Raw genomic sequence first — 22,999 nt, 5'->3', positions numbered from 1 at the left:
TCCAGCAGCAGCTCTGAGGGACTCAGGAGAACAGAGGCATAAACACTGTTAACAATAGCTCAAAGCATCCTCTCTTCTGCTTCGTTTCCTCAAAGAATTCCTAAATTTCAGAGTTGGTGAAGAGTACATGGGATGGTGAGGGAAGCACAGACTGAGAAATGTATTAAAATGTATGCAAATAAATGTATGGCAGCTTTCAAATTATTTTCCAAGGAAAGAAAGTTTACTCCCCAATGGTCACAAGAACTTACTGAGGGCTTACTGTGTTAGACATTGTGAGATAGAAAGTTCAAGACCCAGGCTCTGCATGCAGCAGGTGTGCAGTTTAACTGTGGAGCTGAAAAGGCAGAAAAGGAAATATGTGTGTATACACACACTCTCATTCACACATACACACACACACACACCAATACTCCCAAGATTCAAAGGACTCACAGTGAACTAGAGGTAGGATTTAAAAAGGGTCTTCAGCAAGGATGGGGTTGATGGCTAGTGGGAGGTATTTATTTCCACAATCAATGAGAAAAAAATATTTGTATTTTCAATCCATTCTTCAGGTAAAAGCTTTTCCATGAAATACACTGCAATTATTTACTTGTCTCTGATTAATTATCAAATGTGATATAAATAATCAAATACACTGAATGAAGAATCAGAGCTAGTAACACCATAGAAAAGGAATCTCCATGGCTCTCCATTATTACCATGAGTAGCAAGTTATTGCAACAGTTTAATCATGGAATGATTCAAAATTTCTGTTAACACATTGCAGGCTCTCAATCAAATATATAACTTTGCTGAAATGAAGAAATATTTCCAGTATAAACTGGATGGAACTGATAAATCAGTGCTTCATTCTCTTCAACATCAGATTCAAAATGATGACTGTTTTTCTGAGCTGCAAGAAAAAGACAGTGTTCATTTTTAAAAAGTTAGGATAAAATTTCCAAAGGGCTACTTTATAACATTTCTTCCTATTGTCAGCAGTATTAAGCGGGGAAAATACCACCAGAAAAGGAGAGATGCCTTGTAAGATTTCCCCAAATAAAATAGCACTTGATTTATCGCCTACCAAAAAAGCGTCTACATCTGCCCTGCACCAGATCCGGTGGGGGGGGGCTCACTCAACCGCTGATCTTAACACTAAGGGCCTACTGTGTGCAAGACTTGCCACAGGGCCCGGGGATGGAAATATAACCAGGGCAAGGACCTAGCACTCAAGAAGCCTCGTCTAGTAACCACGCAGAATTGGACATTGCGTGGTTTTCACAGTCTGTCTTCACCGAGATGCTCCCAGAGTAGAGAGAACGGAGAGACTGGCAAAGCTGAGGCCAATGGAAAAGTGAGAGGTAAGGCAGAAATGTGACACACAAAGAGGCACAAAGAAGTTGGCTGAAGTGGGAGTGGGAAGCAGGGAAGGTTCAGACTTTATCCTCGAGTCGAAATAAATACAGGCTTTGTGGCATTTTTTAGAAAGCAGGATATTGGGAAATAAAGATAAAAGAAATAGCTCTGCCATGTGCTAATACCGCAACAAACTCAACCTATTGCTGTTCTCATTTATTCCCATATACACACGACATGGAAAGGTTCCTTGGGATTAATACGGCACATGGGAGAATCTTGTTTTCAGTCTGGGGTTTTTGTCATGAAATGACCCATTCAACTGAACATAACCAGAGTGAACTCAGGAGGAAGTACTTTCCTAAGGAGTGTGAGCAGGAGGGTTGAAACAAATTTCAGACAAGCTGGGAGAGAGGGGCAAACACAACATGTGAAGTTCACGCCTAGCCAGAGTGATGCCCTGCCCCTTGCAGTGGGTTTGCAGCTCTGTCTCATACCTGTATCACTCAACTAAAACTTAAGCATCTAGGGGCGCTGGGTGGCTCAGTCGGTTGAGCAGCCGACTCTTGATTTTGGCTCGGATCATGGCCTCGGGGTCCTGGGATCAAGCCCCACGTTGGGCTCCATGCTCAGTGGGGAGTCTGCTTGAGGATTCTCTCTCTCTCTCCCTCCCTCTGCCTCTGCTCCTCCCCCCCTCTTTCTCTCACACATGAATAAATAAATCTTAAAAAAAAAAAAAAAAAACCTAAGCATCTACAACCAAATTCTCAGTTTTACCCACAAACGTTAACAGCATGAAAATGTCTCTGCATTTATATGAAAAAGCAGGAAAAGCTTATTAACTGTCTCCAATGTGCTAACCCTGCAGACAGGCAGCCTTAAAATCACAGTCTGATGAGTATATATTCAATTTATATCATTTTCTTAGAAAGATAACATCTAATTCTCAGAGAATGTTAAAATTAAAGCATTATTCCTAAAAAGAAGTGTAATGAAGCAAATTTTTTTAAAAAGTATTCAAGAAAGAAAGAAAAAAAAGACTTCACAGTCTTTTTTTTACTTTACACTGTTTTTACACTGTTTTCTTTACACTGTTGTTCAAGAATTCAGCGCACTTTAGAGTGTCCAATACTGTTTAGAGTGTCCAATAACTGAAATAACTGTCCTGGTTTTACTTGAATGCCTAGTATCTCAATTTTAGGGCTTTCGTGTGATTTTTTTGTTAAAGTTAAATTTACAGAACATCTATAGAACAAATGAGTAAACAAATTTCAGATGAGGGCAATTTCCTCCAAAACTACACTAGACAATAAAATTATATACCCACAATATTACCTTCAGCAACAAAGAACTGGGCTAAATAAAATGCAGCCTTCACAGCACTGGGTGCATGGGAAATGCCTTCTAAATTCCCCCACTCATAAGGTGCTTTCTCTGGATGCCACTGGACACCATATACTGGATACTTATACCCTGCATGAAGAACACAAACGAGTAAGTATTAAGAATGGTCTGAGGGGCACTTGGGTGGCTCAGTCGGTTGAGCGTCCGACTCTTGATTTTGGCTCAGGTAGTGACTTTGGGGTCATGGAATCGAGCCCCGTGTCAGGTCTGCTTTTCCCTCTCCCTCTGCTCCTCTCCCCATTGCACGCATGCTCCCTCTCTCTAATAAAATCTTAAAAAAAAAAAAAAAAGAAAGAGCAGTCTAAGATGTTACTTACAATGGAGTTATGTTTTATACCCTACGTAAAACATTATTTTATAATTCACAATGTCAGAGTCAAATTGTGCTCATTCTCCCAGAGACAAAATAAAGAATTTCAGCCCACAGTGTGAATATTCACAATCCATTTCACTGACTTTCAACTTTTTACAGTCCGTAATATGATTTGCTTTAGTAGGTAATCAGAGGAGAGTAAAATAGTTGAGCCTCTAAATAGGCTCAATTTATAGTAGGTAATCAGAGGAGAGTAAAATAGTTGAGCCTCTAAATAGGCTCAAATAGGCTCCTGATTATTTGATTAGGAGCCTATTTGAGCCCGTGTGATTAGTGACACAAGTTTCTTCCATGATGGGTCTGTTTCCCCCGACCTCATCCTGCATCTTCATCCCCTCCCATAATGAGGTATGCATAGGAGAATGAACTATGCCACACATTTTTGGTGTCCTCTTATGTAAGCCAGTTTGTCTCGGCCTAAACTATGTCCCTCTGTTTGTGGAATGGCTCCTAACCTCCTGACTGGTGTTTCAGAAGGGGCATCAGAGGCTACCCGGAAAGTGGCTCTGTGGACAGTTAGGAGGCTACTGAGGAGTCCAGGTGGAAGGTAGTTAATGTAGAAGTAGAACAGGGCTAAGCTGGAGGGAGGGGATGTGACATTTGCAAGGATCTGAGGAGCAGAAAGTGGCACACAGTTTTTAGATGTGGAGAAGGAGGGCAAGAAGTCAAGGACAACATCTAAGTTTCTAACTTAGGATGCTTTGGTGAATGTCAATGCTCTCCTTGGAAGCAAAACAAAGAGGAGGGAAACAAGAGTTAAAAAGAAGATAATCGGCTCACTTCCGACTGGGCTGACCAACCTTTCCCAGAATTCCCCAGATATTGTTTATAAACCCCTCGACCTTTGACCTCCCCCAAGAGCAAGCCAATCTTTGAATAACATAAACAACATCCACCTTATTCCAGTTTACTCCGCTCCAGCACCGCGGCCTCTCACTGACTAAAAGACTGTCTATTGTTTCTGTAAGTTCTCATTCGTAGTACTTTGCTTCCTTGCACAGTAGTGATTTTTCGGCCAGGAATTGCTCATTTTCCTTAAAGCCTCAAAATGTGAGGGTTCTTAAGGGATTAAGAAATCCCTTAAAGTCTGGGATAAATGTAGTTTTCTCCAGAGAGAATTACTGATGTTTGCTTCTGCCATAAACGTTGGGACACTCTCAGTCTGAGATGACTTTAAACAAAATTTTTGACCAGTTAGTTTAATGCAGGCCACAATTGACCAGCATGTCATTATGAATGAGCAAGGCTTATTTACCACCACCCCCACTCCCTTAGGGTCAAGGTTCAAGATTGCAACTCTCACAGTTCTGCGGGCAGGCTTTGTTGAGGGTCCTGCTGCATGGGGTACCTTCATTGTAGGGGGTTCCTGAGCTTCCTCTCAAGTTCTCCTGATTCAATAATAGTGCTGGTTTAAATACTCCACTTAATAATATAATACCATAGAATCCAGTACTTCCACTGCTGGGTGTTTACACAAAGAAAACGGGAACACTAATTTAAAAAGAGAGATGCACCCCTAAGCTTATTGCATCATTTACGATAGCCAAGATATGGAAGCAACCTAAGTGTCCAGCGATACATGGATGGATAAAGAAGATGTGGCATAAACACATAATGGAATATTACACAGCCATAAAAAAGAATGAAATCTTGCCATTTGAGGCAGCATGGATGGAGCAAGAGGGTATTATGCTAAGTGAAATAAGCCAGAGACAAATACCATGTGATGTCACTTATATGTAGAATCTCAAAAACAATACAAACAAAAAGCAGAAACAGACTCATAAATACAGAGAACAAACTGGTGGTTGCCAGAGGGAAAGGGGGTGGGGGATGGGCAAAATAAGTGAAAGGGATTAAAAGTTACAACTTCCAGTTATAAAATAAGTAACTCACAGGGATGAAAAGTACAGCACAGGGAATACAGTCAATAAAATTGTAAGAACTTTGTACGGTGATAGGTTAAGTACACTTATTGTGGCAAGCACTGCATAATATAGAGAATTGTCAAATCCCTATGTTGTTCACCTACAACAAAAAGGACACCACCTAACTCCCAGAGGTTTTGGCCTGAGTATCCTGTCACTTCATCAATGTACAGGTATCCCTCTGCTTTCCAAATGTCCACCTTATGCCACTTCACTGTTATGAAAGACTTACATTAGTACAGTAGGCTTTTCTTCATAAAAGCGAAAATCCTCTTCAGCTTTCTTTCAGTGAGCGGAAACAGGGACTCATGCAGGTCTTTCATAAAACCAAAGTGGCTTAACGAGAACTTTTGGAAAGTGGAAGGATACTCTTTGCTTTGTGCCACTGTGGCTTAGGAGTTTCACAGGAAGGCTCTACTTTTGGATAGTGGGATAAACTTATGTTTAGGAAAATGTTTTACTGAACATGAGTCATGTTTTTTGTTGTTGTTTGGAGGACGATCTGTCATGGTACACTGCTAGAGAGAGAAGTCATTTTTTCCATTTACTTCTTCCTCTACTCTCCCCTTATTCTTTACTTTCCTTCTCCATCATTCCATCCACCAGATGACCCAGGTAAATCACAGCTGATTTGGAACACGGACAAAAGCACATCTCCTACCCACAAAAATGCCCTAGCTTCTATCTTCACACCCAAGAGTAACAGGATTTTATTCATAAGAGAAGTATAAAATCAAAATTAATATATATAAACATAAGTGAAATAAAGTGTACGTGTGCCATGATATATACCTTCCATGGTTGAAATAAACTCAATCTTGCCATCTGTATTTGTAGTTAATACATTGAAAAACTTCTTTAACTTTTCATTCATCGTAAAATTCTAGAGTGTAAAAATAAAACAAATAATTACTTCTGTAGTTAATCTAAATGCATTAATTTCATTGTTAATTAATGCAATACCATCATGGAGAGGCTCCACTTGTGGAAATTTGCAGTCAGAGGTTCCGTTGACAAAGACTTCAACAAGTCAACAGGAAAATTCTGGAACATTCTGCTCTGCGATGCATCTGAAATAATTTAGGCACAAGAGAAATAATTTAAACACAGAAAAAATAAAATTCACTGAAGTCACTGATCTATGGCCAAAAAGGGCCATTATTAAGACACAATCAAGATGACTAAATGATAAGCAAAACATATCATTTCCACATATGTATTCTAATCAAACACAAAATGAATTTAACACACAAATTCAAATATGTTCCATATTTAAGTACTTTTCTTCTAGAATTTTAACATGAATCACTAAAATCTTTCTGATATGATAATTATCAGGCTAGCCACAGAGTAAGCAGAAAATCTTAACTTGAGTTCTCTTGAAAACAGGTACATTTACATGAATATATTTTTGTTTTCTCAGGAAATGATCCAGAACATTCAACATATTTTCAAAGGTATCTGGAATTTAAAATATTTAAAAATACCAACAATGTAGGAAAGAACATTAAACAGGCCAAGAAATCTCTACTCAGTAAATAGATCAAAAAGAGCAATTTACTTTGACACCAGCTCTCCCTAAATGAAGCCTCTCATTCAGCATGCTAATGGCTTCCACGAGAATCCCTGCACCTCAGATAATAAAAATCCACTCAAGTACCTTACTTCAATGGATTCTATTCCTTTTTCATATAAGCTTGGTTTTTCACCACATACATCCAAAATAGTTGAACCTAATACATGTACTTCCCACACAGTTCTTGCAATGATTAAGTAAGACAATGCAAGAGAGAGCTTTGAAAAATATAGAACATTCTATAAGTTCTACGTATAACAACTACTGCTTTCCATGAGAACAGGAATAGCTGACAGCACTCAACTCAGGATTCAGAGATCAGGTAACCTACAAGAATCATTACCTATTTACACAGAGTGCCATAACAAAGACTCGTCCTGGTCTTTGCCCTGAGTTCCTGATACGGAGCTTCTAAAACTCAGAAATTCCTAAGAAATGGGAATGTCTTCGTAATGCTAATGAGGTGACTCACAGTAGGCCCCTAGGTAGCTTCAGGATATGGCTGATCATCAGAAACATCAACCACATGATTAGAGTACATTAGGACTTTGAGCCAGCCTGATTTCCAGGGATGAAAAGGGGACTGGAGATTGAGTTCAGGCACACAGCCAATGATTTAATCAACCTTGCTTTTGCAATGAAACCCCAATAAAAAATTCTAGACAACAAAGCTCATGGGAGTTTTCCAGTTGGTGAACGTATTGACATGCCAGGAGGGTGATATGTTCTGACTCAACAGGGAGAAGACACGGAAGCTCTGCATTCCCTCTGGGACCTCAACCTATGTGTAGCCTTTACAATAAAACTGTTAGTGCAAACACAGCACTCTCCTGAGTTCTGTGATTCATCCTGGTGAATTACTGAACCTCAGGAAGGGTCATGGGCATCCTCAAGATTGTGGACAGTTGGTCAGAAGTGTGGGTGGCCTGGGAATGTGACTTGTAGCTGTTACCTGAAATAAGGGCAGACTAATTGGGGAGATAACTTATAACTATGGAGTCTGCGCTAACTCCAAGTGGTTAGTACCAGAATCGAATTGCGTACACCACAGCTAGGGTTAAAACAGAGTACACAGCCAAGGGAAAAGTGATGTACTATCATAATTCATAGCTACCATTTATGAGAGTTGTATTTCAAGCACTTGGCACGGTAGCTGGAAAGCAGTATCTTATTTAATCCTCACAAACAACCTTAAGAGGAAAACCCTTTAAAATCAGGAAATTAAAGTCAAGGGAGGTTAAACCATTCCCCAAGGCAACAGGGATGACTCAAACCCAGGTTCGATTTTAGAGGTGTTAATCATGCATGGTCCTGTATTACTATAGGTAATGAATTATCAAAACTCAAAGCTCCTAAGCCATCTTCACAGCTCAGTACATCATTCACATTGTCAGCTTGTGTGAATAATCTGAAAATTAGTAAACATTATGAGCGCTTCTGACATGGATATTTGCCATACTCATCCTGCCCAGGTAATATTTTTAAAAAGGTCCAAAAGGGAATTCTCACCTTTAGTGAAGTTCAGCAGCATTGCAATTCCATCAGTATGAGTAAGAGTTAATAAGGACTTTCCACCACTAATCAGATATGAAAGCTCTTCGAATCCAAGGCAAGTGCCCCACACAGGAAAATAGTCTCCATCATCAAAACTCTTTGCAGAGTGAAAGAGAAAACTAAGCTCATTCAAACTTTTCAAAACAAAAATTATACATTTGATTTGTCATTACAAGACAGGCATCTGAGTCATGCATGCATTTCTAAAGAATTTTCCAGGATCCGTAAGGAGGCTATCACTTAATCTTTCCTCAGATCAAGCTCCCACATAATCATTCAGTTTTAGTCAATCAAATTATTCAATCTCATCTGTGCTGGGAAAGAGACGGACATCTGCCAGGCAACTACCAAGCGATACCAGTAACAATTAGGTACTGCCAATATCAAAGATAATGCTAGATAGATGTCTATTGATACATCTTCTACAGATCTTGTTGCTTTGGATGACTGCCTGCTTTGAACACACTCTGAAGTCTGTCCTTCATTATCTCGGAATTTATAGTAATAGCTGCATTATAGCACCTTCAGCTAACTAAATTTAAATCAGGGGAAACCCTTGATCTGGAAGAAAAGGAACAGTCAGTAAGGAAAAGGCTAAGCAAAAGTAAAATAAATTTGTATAGAGTAAAAGCTGTCAACGGAAAAAGTACAAATGTACTGAGCTTCTTCAAAGTCACAACAACTACCATGAATGGGGAAAAAGTCTTCTAGTGAATGAATTTTCTGGTTAAGTAAAGATTAAATCCCTATGTACTGGTAGTTACAAAACTGAGTTTTGCAACTTTCCTAAAAGCAGTGATTTCCCTGTATAGATTGTAAAATATAACATGCCACTCATTTTAAATGAGGAAATTATTAGGACTTTCTTTTTCTTTCTGTTCCTTACTGAGAAAAATACAGAATTACATTAATTCCTATACTTTCTATCCTAAGGGAGGATTTTTAACACTTTCTATGCCGGTCTGGGAAATTTTATTTTTAGAAGTTAGAACTGCATACATTAAGTTGGAGGGCCATACTGCATTTACTTATAATAAACACAAAGGAGAGTTTAATTGTTCAGTTTCCGTATGTACCAAATTTAATTTCTCACTTGCTGGGACCACATCTTTTACTTTCTGTGGATCCTCCACAAAGCCTCGCAGAGCAAAGGACAGAGTAGGACTGGAAAGATCTAACAGACTTCACTTCTCAAGGCTTCTTCAGTGAGAGCTTTGTGGTCCCCAGTGGTTGTAGCTAAATAAGTTCAAGGATGCTGAGCTTTTTTCCTTTGTTTTGAAATCTTTAAGTAGCTAATTACATCTCAAAAAGTAGACTTTTGGGTCTCAGGGGTTGGGTGGTTCCTTCTTTTTTTTTTTTTTAATTGAGCAAGCTGGTTACATGAGTCCCTGTATGCAAAAGGAAAAAGGACTACTTTATAATGTTCATATATATTTCCCAAATGCATTTTAAATCACTCACATTATAAAATTTCCACTTGTTCACTTTTTCAAGAAAAAAAAATCCATTGAGCATGTACTCAGTACATGGTACCATATTACATGAAATGAGGAACACCTCAAAGGGTGTTAGAACCATGAAATCTGCTGAGACATGAATAACTAACCTCAAGATATTCTGTCTTCTGAAATAGAAGCTCCTGAAGGTCATGGACCCTGTCATCTTACCGAGTAGGAGCTAAATAAATGTTTGAACTCTTCTACAACAAAATATTCTAAAAGTTAAGAGGGAGCGGGATGCCATTCCTGTTGAAGTTGGGAAAGAAACCTCTATAGAAGGAGAATAGCACCTTAGCCTGAAAAGATGGGCCAAGTTATGAATTAGGGATGGAATGGAAAGAAACAGACTAAGCCAATTTAAAAGTAGGAGGACACAGAATATATGCTAGAAATACCACACTGGCTTCAATTATATGCAGAAGGAAAAGCTAGAAAATGGGGCTGTGGATACACAGTCTGTGTCTTGATCCAAAGACTATGAAAGGCTACAGATGATTTAAAAGCCTACCCATTAAAAGTTTTTAAACAAGTATCTCATATGCTAAAAGCAGTTCTTTAGGGAAATATTTAAGGGCAGGGGGAGATACAAGGGCCAGCAAGATTATAGTTCAGGAGTGAAATAAGTAAGGATCTGAGGTGGGGTGCAAAGTCAGGCTCAGTGTGAGACATTACAAAGGACTCAAGAGGCTCTGCCTGGTAACTTAATGTGGAGTCTAGGGTAACTGTGAAGAAAGGTCAAAGTCCATCCTATTTGACCTTTCCATCCTATTTGACCTTGACCTTTGCCCAAAAGTCAGGACAAAGAGCAGCTTTCAAGAGGAGATGAGAATTAATAACATATGAACAATGCCTGGTACATAAAAAAAAACAGCTTACCAAGCCAGCATGAGGACCTGGTTCGTATCAATAAACACTAAGGGAGAGGGCCAGGCTGCGGGGCTCTGGTTCCCTTGGAAGCCCACAGGGAACAAGTGAGCGCCGCCACGCGCTGCTAAAGAGCAGGAAGCTCAAAAGTTAAAGTGGGATGAGGCTAGGGTAATTGTGTGGGAAGTATTACCATATGCTTAGGAAAGAATTATCCTCATGGAAAATTACAAAAACCCACCTGGAATAACAGGCCGTAACTGACACCTACCTGTTTGGCCAAATCGTAAAATTTTTTGGCTGTCAGAGCATAACCTGACTCCTTGAGATCAGCGCTTCCTCCAGGGAAAAGGATCCTGAAACAACATCAAATAGGGTGCCTTTCAACCCCGTGGCCCACAGAAAATAAACACTCTTTTTATTTTAAAACAACTTTTTCCTTATCATGCAAACAACAAGATCATTAAAGAAAGTTAGAAAACTGTGGCAAAAATATATAAAATATTTACACTCCTACACATTCGTAAACTACCACAGTTAACAATACTTCTAGAAGCACATATTCTTCTAAAACTTCTTCAATAAACAAGTTTATTTTTGAGATAGAGTATGAATAAATTAAGGATAAATAAGTGGGGGAAGGAAGGAGAGTACACAAAGTTAGATATCAAGTCAAGATAAAATTCCAGGTACAGCTAGGTTTAAATCAAGGGATCAGTGATGCCAAAAATCAACTGGAGGCCCATAATCATGAGTCAATTGTGGCTCACAGAGAATTATTTTTAATCATAAAGAACAAATTGCTCATAAAAATATATGTAGGCTAGAATTAAATATCCATGAGAATTTAATTTTTTATTATCACCCTGAAATTTCTTCCAAAATATGCACACTATTAAAAAATTTTGAAAGAACAAAATTACAATTCTGGAAAAAGTCTGGGGAAAAAAGAGGGGAAATCATGTTTGATTTTATTTTACTCTACCCATAAAGGAGAGATACAGAAAAATATTTACTATGTTTTTATATCAACTTTTAAATTAGCTTTAATTTTAAAATTTATAACAAGTCTTGAAATAACCAAAGATATTCAAAAACGATTACAAAAGCTGGATTAAATGTGTTAAAATTTTGAAAATACTTAAATATGAATTCGAGATATATGAAAGCTCACTTCTTTTTAAGAGAGAGAGAGAGCAAGAGAGCACACATGTGATGTGGGGGTGGGAGGGGGGGAGCAGTGGGAGAGGGAGATAGAGAATCCCAGGCAGGCTCCACGCTCAGCAGAGCCTGATGCAGGGCTCAATCTCACGACCCTGAGATCATGAACTGAGCCAAAACCAAGAGTTGGATGCTTAACCGACTGAGCCACCCAGGGTCCGCAAAAGTTCACTTTTGAGACTATTTGTTCATTCAACAAATATATTCTGCTTCTTGGTATTAGCTTGGAGAGACAAGGATGAGGAATTTTTCCTAGTCTTGTAGAAAACTTACAAACTATAAGGTAGAACCACACAGAAAACCCTACAATTAAAAGTGGCTTAATGAAGACTCATTAGCAGGTCTCCCCTTTCATTCACTCAGTGTCTAAAAAGCTGCCTCTGATCAAATCTGGTGTGTTTAATGCCAGAATCCTTTCATAAAGTAAAATTTGTCTCTCCCAGATTGGGAAAGTACTTTAAAACAAGACTTTGCCTTTTCATCTCTGTGTTCCCCCACAAAGCAGTATGGGGTCTACTGTGTAATAGGGGCTCAATAAAGGTGATTCTGAAGTTGCATGAGAGTTAGCTCATTTTCTGGTATATATTTTTTTGTGTATTTTTGAGGTTCTACCATATATTCTGACCTGGACTTACTTATCTTTTCTATGCCAAAGTACACTGCACATAATGGGCACTATAAAATGTTTTACTCATAGCTTTTTCTTTTTTTTAAGTAGTAATAAACAGTTTTATAAGGGGAAAAAAAGAAACTCTTTTTATAAAAGCTTTATCATAAAATAGACTCCCTCCACCCAACTCCCAATCAAAAACAGCTACCCTTAGGGGCGCCTGGGTGGCTCAGTCGGTTGAGCATTGGACTCTTGATTTTGGCTCAGGTCATGATCTCAAGGTTGTGGGATTGAGCCCCATGTAGGGCTCCGTGCTCAGCATGGAGTCTGTTTCTCCCTCTCCCTCCCACTCTGTCCTTTCCCTGCTGGCAAGTATTATAATAAATAAATAAAAAATCCTTAAAAACCACCATCTTTAAAATCTGTGTGTTCACCTGATAGATTATACTGTGCTAATCTCCTCACCCCTACCTTAAAAAAAAAACAAAAAAAAAAAGCAAATGGGAGTATACTATAAATACCATTATGTGCCTTGCTTTTTTTTACATAACAATATCACATTGTTCACATAACAACAGCAATCCAAACCAGCATCTAATAATATCCTCATATTTTAAATCTGTGCATAATACTCTATTATATGCATGTAGTCTATTTTTTTTACCCAATTCCCAACTGATAGACTACTGGGCGGCTTCTAAACTGGGGGTATTTCAGACAATTCTACAATGTGTAAGTTTGGGCCTAAGTTTTCACATACAGGGGGAATATATTTATAAAATAAAATTCCTTCTGACAGATTACCTGGGTCAGAAGGTACATGCATTTTTTATTTCATTTCAATTTCAACAGATATTGCAAAACTACCCTGCAAAAAACTGGGTAACACACACCCATAAAGTATGAGAATGCTTGTTACCTCACACTCTCACCATATAATAACAAATTTTCTGATCTTTGCCAACTTGATAGTTAAAAAAGTTTATAATTGCTATAATTACCTAACCTTTAATTATGAGTAATGTCGAACATTTTTCATGTGATTAAAAGTTTTATTCTGTTGACCTAGCCAATCATCTTTTGTGGTGAAGCCAGAGGACAGAAAATTTTTTTCCAAGTTCTATGCAAATTATCTTCTGAAAGATAACCAATTGTTAAGACTTAGGACTTCTAAATCCCCTAAGCAAGTAGTATGCCATGTCATTCAAAGTGGCTTCAGAACATTTAAGACAATCATTAAAAGAACAAAGATTATGTCACATGTTAAAAAAAAAAAAAACCTAAATGTATCTACTATGCAACATTTATTTCTTAAGCTGCCTTCCCTCTCCAGGACTTTTTCATCTCTCAACAAAACAATTCCTATAAAAGAACTCAGAAAATTAACATTATACCACTATAAGATAGTTACACAGAAACATGTATGTTTATAAGTATGTTTTTGCGAAAGCAGACTATATCCACCTCATTCCCCATATCAAATCAATGCTGCCAACTTACCCATTAATAGATTGGAAAAGCTTTTCATACTCTTCATCTGTAAGATCAGGCCTGAAAACAATAAGAAGTTACAACACATCTATTTCCAAAACCTAAGGAAAAAAAGTAAGGCTGTAAATGAAGTCCCCACATTAATTTAAAAAAAAAAAACAAAAAAAAAACAAATGAAAAGTAATTCTTAAATACCAGACAATATCTCTCTCCCTTCCTAGAGGTGTTTTTTCAAACTACATGAAAATCACATACTGTAATTATATCCTTGTTTTGCTAATCAGACAAGTAAACATGTTTTCCTGTGTTCTCATATAATTTAATATTGTGAAGTATGTGTTAATATGGTAAACATTAAAGACCATGAGATTTGGGCACCAGTAATTTCTCTGCTAGCTGAGAACTATCAAAAACAGGTAAAGATATTCAGTAACTTCATATAAGATGAAATAAAGAGATTTATTAATATGCCTCCCTTAACTACAGGCAGTTTGGGCAGATAAAAAGAATACATATAAATGCCAAGTCTCCGCTTCATCCCACCCCTGCCACTAACTGCAAAGATCGGGAGACCACTGTGTATTCAAAAGTCAGAAGAGTTCAGATCTAGGGATAGGCTACATGCACATCACTGTATACCAGGCAATTATTCTGAAGCTAAGTTGCCCAGGTAATCCGAAGCGCCTTTCATCGAACACCACTTAAGGGCTCCTAACATCACCATGCTACTGATGATTTTATCCCCTTTTCCAGAAAAAAGTAATGGGACTAATCTGTGAAAATGTAGTTAAGTCACAGTAAAATGGGTTTGCTCTTCCAAAAGTTGAAGAAAATGCAAGAATGAGAGAAGACAGCATCATGGTTATGAAATTCCTGCAAGAACTTTCCTACATTAAGCAGTCTTCTGGTTCTATAAGAAAATAACAAGGCATGATGCCCTCTCAATCAGCCATTGAAGAAATAGTTTTATGATCAAATGTCAACCACAGTCCATTTCTGCCCCAGGAAATGTTTTAGGGGGAGTCGGAACACCTCTCCTATAATTAAATACACTTACGATGCCCAGAACTTGGCTGTGCTTTGTTGTGCTAGGTTCTTCTCTAGGTCCAAATGACCTCTGCAAGTCCAGGTCTATTTAGAAGTTCATACGGGGTGCCTGGGTGGCTCAGTCAGTTAAGCACCTGACTCTTGATTCCAGCTCAGGTCATGATCTCAAGGTTGTGAGATTAAGCCCTCCTATTGGACTTCACACTCAGCAGAGAATCTGCTGGAGATTCTCTCCCTCTTCCTCTCCCCCTCCCCATGCTTGCTTGCTCTCTCTCTCTCTCTCAAATAAATAAATCTTAAAAAAAAAAAAAAAAAAGAGGGGCGCCTGGGTGGCTCAGTTGGTTAAGCATCTGCCTTCGTCTCAGGTCATGATCCCCGGGTCCTAGGATGGAGCCCCGCATCGGGCTCCCTGCTCAGCAGGAAGTCTGCTTCTCCCTCTGCCTGCCGTTCCCCCCACTTGTGCTCTTTCTCACTCACTCTCTCTCTGATAAATAAATACAATCTTTTAAAAAATAAATAAATAAAATTTAAAAAAAAGAAGAAATTCATAATACTTCTCCTCCCAGCAGAGAGCTATAAAGCAGTGGGTGATATTGCAGTGGTGCTTACCATTATCTTAGATGGAGGATAAATGCACAAGTGGCCCTGACTTGAGAAGTGACAAGGAGATTCAAATGTGAGTCCACATTCCCAGTATTCTACCAGTCTCATCTCCCCAGACTGGGTCAATAAAAAGGGAACCAGTCAGGACCCAGAATCTTCCCCATGCATATTTAAACCAGGACAATCATCACCAGAATGGATTTAGACCACTCAGCTACATTCCAGGGACTTCTCTACCAGCTAGCCATGCAGGCTGGTTTCAGTCATTTCATTAAGTCTAAATAAACGGCTCCCATGTTGTCCATGGCTGAACTTTTAGACCCTGCTAATCATTCTTAAGGGGCTTAATTGTTGGGGTGGGGGGGATAAAGTGTCATGAACTCCAATGCCCCAGAGACCAGACAGGGAAGACAGGCCAGATCATATTCTCTGAATACAGATATTATCTGCATGTTGTCAGACTTTCTAGAACCAAAGACCTTCTCAATAGGGTATGAAATAGTTTACTCTCTCTTTAACTAAAAGAAAACAGCTTAGGGCTGGTGATGATGGCAGATGACACAGTTTCAGCAGCATGAAAAGGAGTAACAGGCATTGTTGCCAATGGTGGGCACTTGCTTCATTTAAAGTCAGCCCCAGATGATTGTCTTGAACAACAACAACAAAAAAAAAACGCCAGAAATTCAGACTTTTATGAAGTCTTCTTATTTGTAAGTGTTTAAAACTGTTTTAAAACGCTGTGTGAGCAAAACACATTTTTAAACCAAAAACAGCCCGTGTCACATGCCCCCTCTCAGGAGGAGGATGCCCCATGGGTTCCACTAGCCCACAGTGGGGATTTCTGATAACCTCAGGGCGCCAGGCAGGAGAAGGCAGGAGAACAAAAACAAACTTCTTTACCTATTCCAGAATTTTGCCTAGGTCTCCCATCCGCCTCCTTTTCCCTTCCAAACCATGGAAGTTGGCTCCCAGCATCCAAAATTCAGAAATGAATTCAACATTATCAGTGTGGTCACTTTACTCTCATTGTTTTAGGTCATCCTTTAGAGGTTACTCTGGGAATTTAGCTGCCATGTATTACATTGTTTTTGTAGGATTATATGATTCTAATGACAAGCAATATACCTTAAAATGAACTTTGGGAACCCAAGCTAGAAATTAACCTCCATGCTGACAGTCACATTTTCAGTGACTCCGTCATAAATAACAGCATTCTGCTGCTAGTCATTAGGTTTCAAAACTTTCTCAGTTTCAAAACTTCCCCAGTTTCAAAACTTCCCAAGTTTCAAAACTTGCCGTTTCAAAACTTGTCATTCTTGACTATTCCTCCCTATGTCCTTTCATTTTATTAGTCATCAAATCTTGCTGATACTTTTAGAGAACATTTACCCATCGATCCTACAAGTAAGCCAAGCTCTCTTCACTTCACACCTAGCCTACCTCAAGTCTCTTGAACTGGTCTACCTGCCTGTGTCTCTCCCACGTCCCATCCAGATTATCAGCACTAATGTCCTAAAAGAACACTTGCAGAAAAAGCTCCCGTGATCAAAACTTTGAAACGCTGTTCTGAAGACTTGAAAGCCTCCTCAGCTCTAAAACTCTGGTGTTATCTGAGTTCCAAATAAGGTTTCATTCGAAAAATTAGATTTGCTACGAAAAAAATGAATGATGAACGTCAAAAGCGAATGGGGTAGAGACAACTAAATGTAAAAGATTAAGCAAGAAGGTGATCCTTACGAAGCTAAACAAAAAACCATTTTGTGCTATAATTCTCTCAGTTGTAATGTTTGCATTTTGATTATCACTGTTTTATTTGAACAGTACCTTTCTTCGTTATAGCTTTTTAAGGTGGAATTAATTACATAAAGCACACAACTGTGTTTTGTGTGTGAAATCACTTACAATGGAATAGATAGGAGAGCTGGGAGATTCTAAAATATGCTAATTTGGGGTGAAAAAATATTATAAATACTTATAAGGTTTTGTTTGTTAAAAAATTCAATTCTTTCCCAATCAAAATATGACATGTCATTTTAGTCTTAATAGGCCATTATATAACAAAAAGTAGCTCCTTTAAGACTGCAATTCTTGTAATTTATATTGAAGCAACACTGCTGTGTTAGTCATTTACAAATTTTTAAAGTAGAATGTGAAGGTATTTTAAAAGTCATCTAAAAATCTCTTTCATTCCATAAGTGTTCCCTTATCCTAATATTATGGAATAAAGCTGGTTAATTTATCGATTCTTTTACTCCATTATTTTCCAAATGTCTGATGCATACCACCTTTTCTGGGGTATAGGAAACTATCATTTCATTCTTTACCTAATATGTTTGACAGACCTCTAATAGCATTGTAAATATAGACAGTTTCATCCTTTAAACAATTTAATGACTATAAGCATTAGATTTGGCAAAAAAAATCAGGAGCAATGTTACCACATTTAAATGATGCAATCAGAGCAAATTTTTGAGATAAAAAAATTATTTGAGAAAAAACAGGAGTTTTTATTTATACAGTGTAAAAAATATTGGATCATACCTTACTGGTACAACTCTTGCACCTGCAGACTCCAGATATTTTACATAGGATGCAGCAATATAGTATTTTCCCAGGCTTCTCATGTCCTTATTACGGCACTTTTGCATTAATACTCCTAAATTACAAAGAAAGGAAGGAAGGAAGGAAGGAAGGAAAAGAAAAGAAAAGAACAAAAAAGAAAGAAAGAAAAATAGTTTTAATTTCAAGCAATTTCCTTTTTTTCTTACTCAGAAACTGAAACACATCACAGTAAAAATACCACTACTTTGGGGCGCCTGGGTGGCTCAGTCGGTTAAGCGTCTGCATTCAGCTCAGGTCATGATCCCAGGGTCCTGGGTTCGAGTCCTGCATTGGGCTCCTTGCTCAGTGGTGAGCCTGCTTCTCCTTCTGCCTGCAGCGCCCCCTGCTTGTGCTCTCTCTCTGACAAATAAATAAAATCTTTAAAAAAAAAATACCAGTACTTTACTTGTTTAACTCACAGAATTAAATACAAAGCTTCTTCTGTAAGTAATTCCACAGACTTTGGGAAAAGACAGTGGAGGTTGCTCTGAGTTTTAAGTAGCCTCCTCTCTCTCACCTCATCAAGGAGACCAAATAAGCCCCAAAGCAGGTTTATAATAGCACCAGCCTCCTTCACACAACCTAGAATCAATCTCACATCCTTAAGCTAGAAGGAGGTCTCTCCTCTCCCATACACTAATAAAGCAAAAGAGCGGAAATATCTTCTATCTCTCTCTCTCTGACATCAGCAACATAATCTAAGCAACCAACATCCTTCCTCCTCCCTTTCAGACTATAACAATAGCGTCTTAAAAGGTCTCTCTATATCCTTTCTTAAACAATCCTCAACAACTTCAACCAGTTCTCCACATGGAAAGAAATCTGATCATATCACCATGCATTCATTCATTCACTTTTTCATTCAGTATGTTCCTGAATCATAATATATACAAGGCACTGAACTAGACGCTGGAGACACATGAGCGAACAAAACAAAAATCCCTCCTTTATGGGCTTTAATCCTAGTATGTGGGAGGGAGAGAAGAGAGGACAAATAATTAACAAGATAAAAAGTTAAAATATAAAGTCTGATGGTTGGTGGTAAATGCTAAAGAAAAAAAGTAAAGCAGAGTAAGAAGGTGTGTTTTGGAGAGGGGGAGGAGTTGGTCCCATCTATCCAGGGGAAGAAAGTCTCTTAAATATGATGACCAGGCAAGTCCTCCTCCCTGAGAAGGTAGAACATGACATTGGAGAGCCGGGACTTCAGAGAGATGAGGAAGTAAACCATACGCAAGTACCTGGAAGAAGAGGGATCCAGGGTGGAGGAACAGCAAGTGCAAAGGCCCTAAGTCAGGTGTGTGCCTATCACATCTCAAGGAGTCCATATGACTAGAGCTTGTGTGAGCAATGGGAGAAAACGATAGGAAATGAGATCAGAGATAACAAATCAACAGGGGACATCTCCTTGTTTAAGTACCTCAATGGGTTCCTAAACTTTTGTAAACTCTACAAGACCCTGTGTGCTCTGCCCCACCTACCTCTCAGTCTGCCTCTTATCACTGAAACCTCAGCCCCAGCACAGTACTGGCACCCAATATACATCAAAACATGTCTGTCTGGAGAATACACCTGTGCCAGTATCATTCGCTGCTTCACCATTTGGAACACTTCATTGTCTCTGTAGGCCACCTGACAGGAAAAGCTGTCTATACTTCTCTATTTCCAGCTTGTCACAAAAATTGGCATTGTCAGGCACTCAGTTAACACATGCCAAGTGCCAAAATTTGTTAAGTAAGTAAGTCTTCACCGAGGAAAATGAAATGTGGTAGGGAAAGAATGAGGGAGTGTCACAGGAAACAGGGAATGGAATGGTACAAGGCAGGCAAGGTGAGGTGCCACAAAAAAGGGTTTGGGACATGTGAATATAAGTACCAGAAAGGAGAAAAAGTATATTAGAATAGGTAAGTTCCACCAACTTCTCCCCCACCCTGCCCCTTTACCCACCTACTCACTTTTTCCATCTGTGGGCGGGAAAAGCTCAACCTGTAAGTCCCTCAAAATGTGACCAAAATTCCACCCATACTTTAAGGCCACCTCACAACTTTTGTGGTTTCCTTGTCTTTGAATCCTTTGCACATCCTAATTCAATGCCTTGAACATAGTAGGTGCTTAGTTAACTATTTTTGTCTTAAGTGATGTGACTGAAAGCACACTCCTTTTTCTGTAATTGACCCTGGACTACCACTGTTTCCAGGAAAGGGAAAAGAATCCCCCCAACCCCTTTTCCCTCCTCTCTACACTCACAATTCCCAACACACTACCTAGAATTTTATTTTGAGTTAATTCTCCTTGGAGAATCTAACCACCATTTTAAATAGCTATGAAATAAGGCATTCCAAGTTCCAAATATTGATACAAAACCCATTTGAAAACCAGGCACTAGCAATATATATGAAAAAAAAAATACTCATTTACTTACTATTTAGTTACAGAATATGATGTTCCCCTTCCCAGAAGGTAAAAGAGTTTGAATGGGATAATACTACCGCTAAAATAAAGCCAATCTTATTCATCTGACATAAATTGCTTCTGGCAAATTTTAATTCTAGGCTGATTGATTTCTCCTGGGTAGCCTTCCCCTTCCCTGTCTCGAATGTCTGTTCTGGCAACGCAAACTGTGATTAAAACATAAATTTGCTGGAAACGAAAAATTACATGCCTCGCTTTAACACCAGTAGAACTGACACTAGGATTATATTAGCCACTGCTGCCCTCCGGTACAGCATCCAAAGTATACCATAATTTCTTGATTATCTGGTCAATTCGATTTTTATATGGATAATGCATTGTATCTTAAAATATGCCCTCACTCCCCGAAATTTTAATAAACATAACGTATGTACAGAGTTTGGTGAGTTAGCAGAAATTCTTAGCTACGTACAAAGAAAAAAACAATCCGCAGGATTCTTCCCCGCGCACCCTCCTCCCTTTCAACTTCAAGAGCCAAATGAATTTGAGGAAACCACCAGGCATTAGCTCTATTTCGGCACGATCGAAATGGTGTCTTGGCTCGGCTCTTACTCGTGCTACAAATGAAGGCACACATCGTAACCCTGGACTCGGGTACTTCCAAGGCGGGACGCATCAGCTGGAGCCCAGCAGCGGGAAGCGCCCAGGACCGACACCCGGCCGCAGGCCCGCGGCTCCCACCCAGCCTTCTTACCGATGATGGGCTTCTTGGAAGTGGAGGCGCGAGGAGCGCACAGCCCGGGGCTCGCCGCCCCGCACAGGACCAGGCCCAGCACACACAGCACGCGCTCCATTCTCGCCATCGTGCTCGCCGCCTCCCGTCGCCTTTCAAAGGCACAGCTGGCAGGGGACCCAGGCTGGCTGCAGCGGCGGCGGAGGCGGCGGCGGCCGCAGAGGCGTGGGCGGTCTCCCGGCCGCGCGGGGGTGGCAGGCGAGGGCGGCGCTCCACCGCGGGGGCCTGTGGGAAATGCAGTTCTGGCGCGCGCGGCGGTCGCAGGGCGGGAGCGGCCGGCTCTGGGGACGCTGACGGTTCTGGGGACGCTGTCGCCCCTCTCACCTCATCACTCGGGTCTCACTCTGCCACCCGCGACCCCGCGACCGCTGCTTCTGCCCGGCGGCCCGTGCGGAGAACACCGGAAACTTCTGAGTGGGCCTGGGGTGGGCGGAATCTTCCCTTTCCACTGTTCCACGGAGGTGACCTTCAGTCACCCGTAACGGAGCCCAGGCTCTCGAAGGGGAACCCCTGGGTCCCGGCCTGCGCGAATCTTGTAACCAGGCAGCACGCGGGGCCCGTGAGAGATTCGAGAAGTCGCCTGAGAACTTTGCGCCGGCTGTAGCTCCCACCTGAAAGGGCGGACCGTGTCATTAAGAAGGCTGACAGCCAAGTTGGGCCCTCCAGCGTTCCGTCGAAGGATGGACAGTGACTTCAGAGGTAATTTCTACATCCTGCTCTTTGTTTTCAGGGTCGAGGCAGCTGGAGGAAACGAAGGGAAGAGGGAAGGACGATGGATGGGAACACGTCCCCGGGTACGCGGCCTCACCTCCGAAGTGGGTCAAGGAGGGGCCAACTCCTGGCATCCTCTGCAGAGGGGGCACGCCCCCTTTACTGTTAGCCTCCACCACAGACTTGCCTGTCCTACACACAGGGGCAGAAATGATAACTTTGGTTCCTGGGCGTTAGAACTATTTTGGGGGTTCTGTTTAAAAAATTTAGAAAAGCTTTAGAATCCCGAGGCATATTTTGGTGGGAAGGTAGGTAAAAGACAGAAACCTTTTTCCTTCTGTGTGAAAACCTAGCGATATAGATAGGTCTTGTACTAGGTGGAAGTGCCCACCTACAAGGGCCAAATTAAATTAAGAATAAAATTCTTTGACAAATATCAGAAGTCTGTTCAATCAGTGCTAATTATTGGGGATGCAAAGGTGAATTGGACAATGTCTTTTTTAGAAGAAGTTTATAATGTAGGAAGGAGAAAAGACAGGAAGAGAACATGACTTATGGAGAGCGCAAGAATGGAGTTTTGGTATTCAAGAAGAGTGACTGCAATAAGTAATCTGGTTTGACAAGAAAATAATGCTACTGTGGAAGGGCGTGGTGAGAGATAAGCCCAAAGAATGTGACTAAAGATACTAGGAAAGGCCTTAAGTACTCAGCTGGTTCTGAGCATAATTGAACAGAGGAAGAGCCTTGGTAAATATGAATTTGTGGCATTGGAACAGGTATCTATCTGCAGACGAAAAATCATTACCTGGCATTTTACACAAAAATAAACTCCATTTAAATAAAGATGTAAATGTGAAAAACAAAATATACTCCAATAAGAAGATATAGTAGTACATGTTCATGACATTGGGGGTCAGAAGGATTTTATAAAACATTGTATAAAAAGATACAGATGTTAATGGAGAAAAATA

At 39.9% G+C, this 22,999-nt stretch overlaps 1 protein-coding gene across 2 annotated transcripts; it reads right to left on the bottom strand.

Moving 5' to 3' along the window:
• Window positions 1-482: 482 nt before the first annotated feature.
• GGH (gamma-glutamyl hydrolase) lies at window positions 483-21,484 on the bottom strand. Of its 2 annotated transcripts, none has more exons than XM_028108720.2 (9): window positions 21,279-21,484; window positions 18,056-18,170; window positions 13,874-13,924; window positions 10,814-10,898; window positions 8,135-8,276; window positions 6,013-6,119; window positions 5,842-5,932; window positions 2,680-2,817; window positions 483-898 (listed from the first exon to the last, which is right to left on the bottom strand). In XM_028108720.2, exons 1-9 carry the CDS (start codon window positions 21,385-21,387, stop codon window positions 777-779), a joined length of 960 nt encoding a protein of 319 aa, XP_027964521.1. In that variant the 5' UTR covers window positions 21,388-21,484; the 3' UTR covers window positions 483-776. The 2 variants fall into 2 exon arrangements, with proteins under 2 accessions (XP_027964521.1, XP_087878951.1); XM_088022825.1 differs by lacking the exon at window positions 21,279-21,484 and adding an exon at window positions 18,318-18,440.
• Window positions 21,485-22,999: the final 1,515 nt, after the last annotated feature.

Source organism: Eumetopias jubatus, unplaced genomic scaffold, assembly GCF_037043125.1.
Source record: "Eumetopias jubatus isolate StellerSeaLion01/CBP00866 unplaced genomic scaffold, mEumJub1_p1.0 scaffold_4, whole genome shotgun sequence".
NCBI classification, from domain to species: domain Eukaryota; kingdom Metazoa; phylum Chordata; class Mammalia; order Carnivora; family Otariidae; genus Eumetopias; species Eumetopias jubatus.
Note: the sequence above shows the minus strand (reverse complement) of the source record. Positions and strands in the feature narration are given on the sequence as shown.

Bases quoted from the DNA above. Each gene is read 5' to 3' on its own strand.
- GGH (XM_028108720.2), bottom strand. From the start codon at position 21,387: ATGGCGAGAATGGAGCGCGTGCTGTGTGTGCTGGGCCTGGTCCTGTGC. The intron at 10,899-13,873 runs GTAAGTTGGCAG...ATGTTGTTTCAG, and splicing joins CTTTTCCAATCTATTAATGG to GATCCTTTTCCCTGGAGGAA. The intron at 8,277-10,813 runs GTAGGTGTCAGT...CACTCTGCAAAG, and splicing joins TTTACGATTTGGCCAAACAG to AGTTTTGATGATGGAGACTA.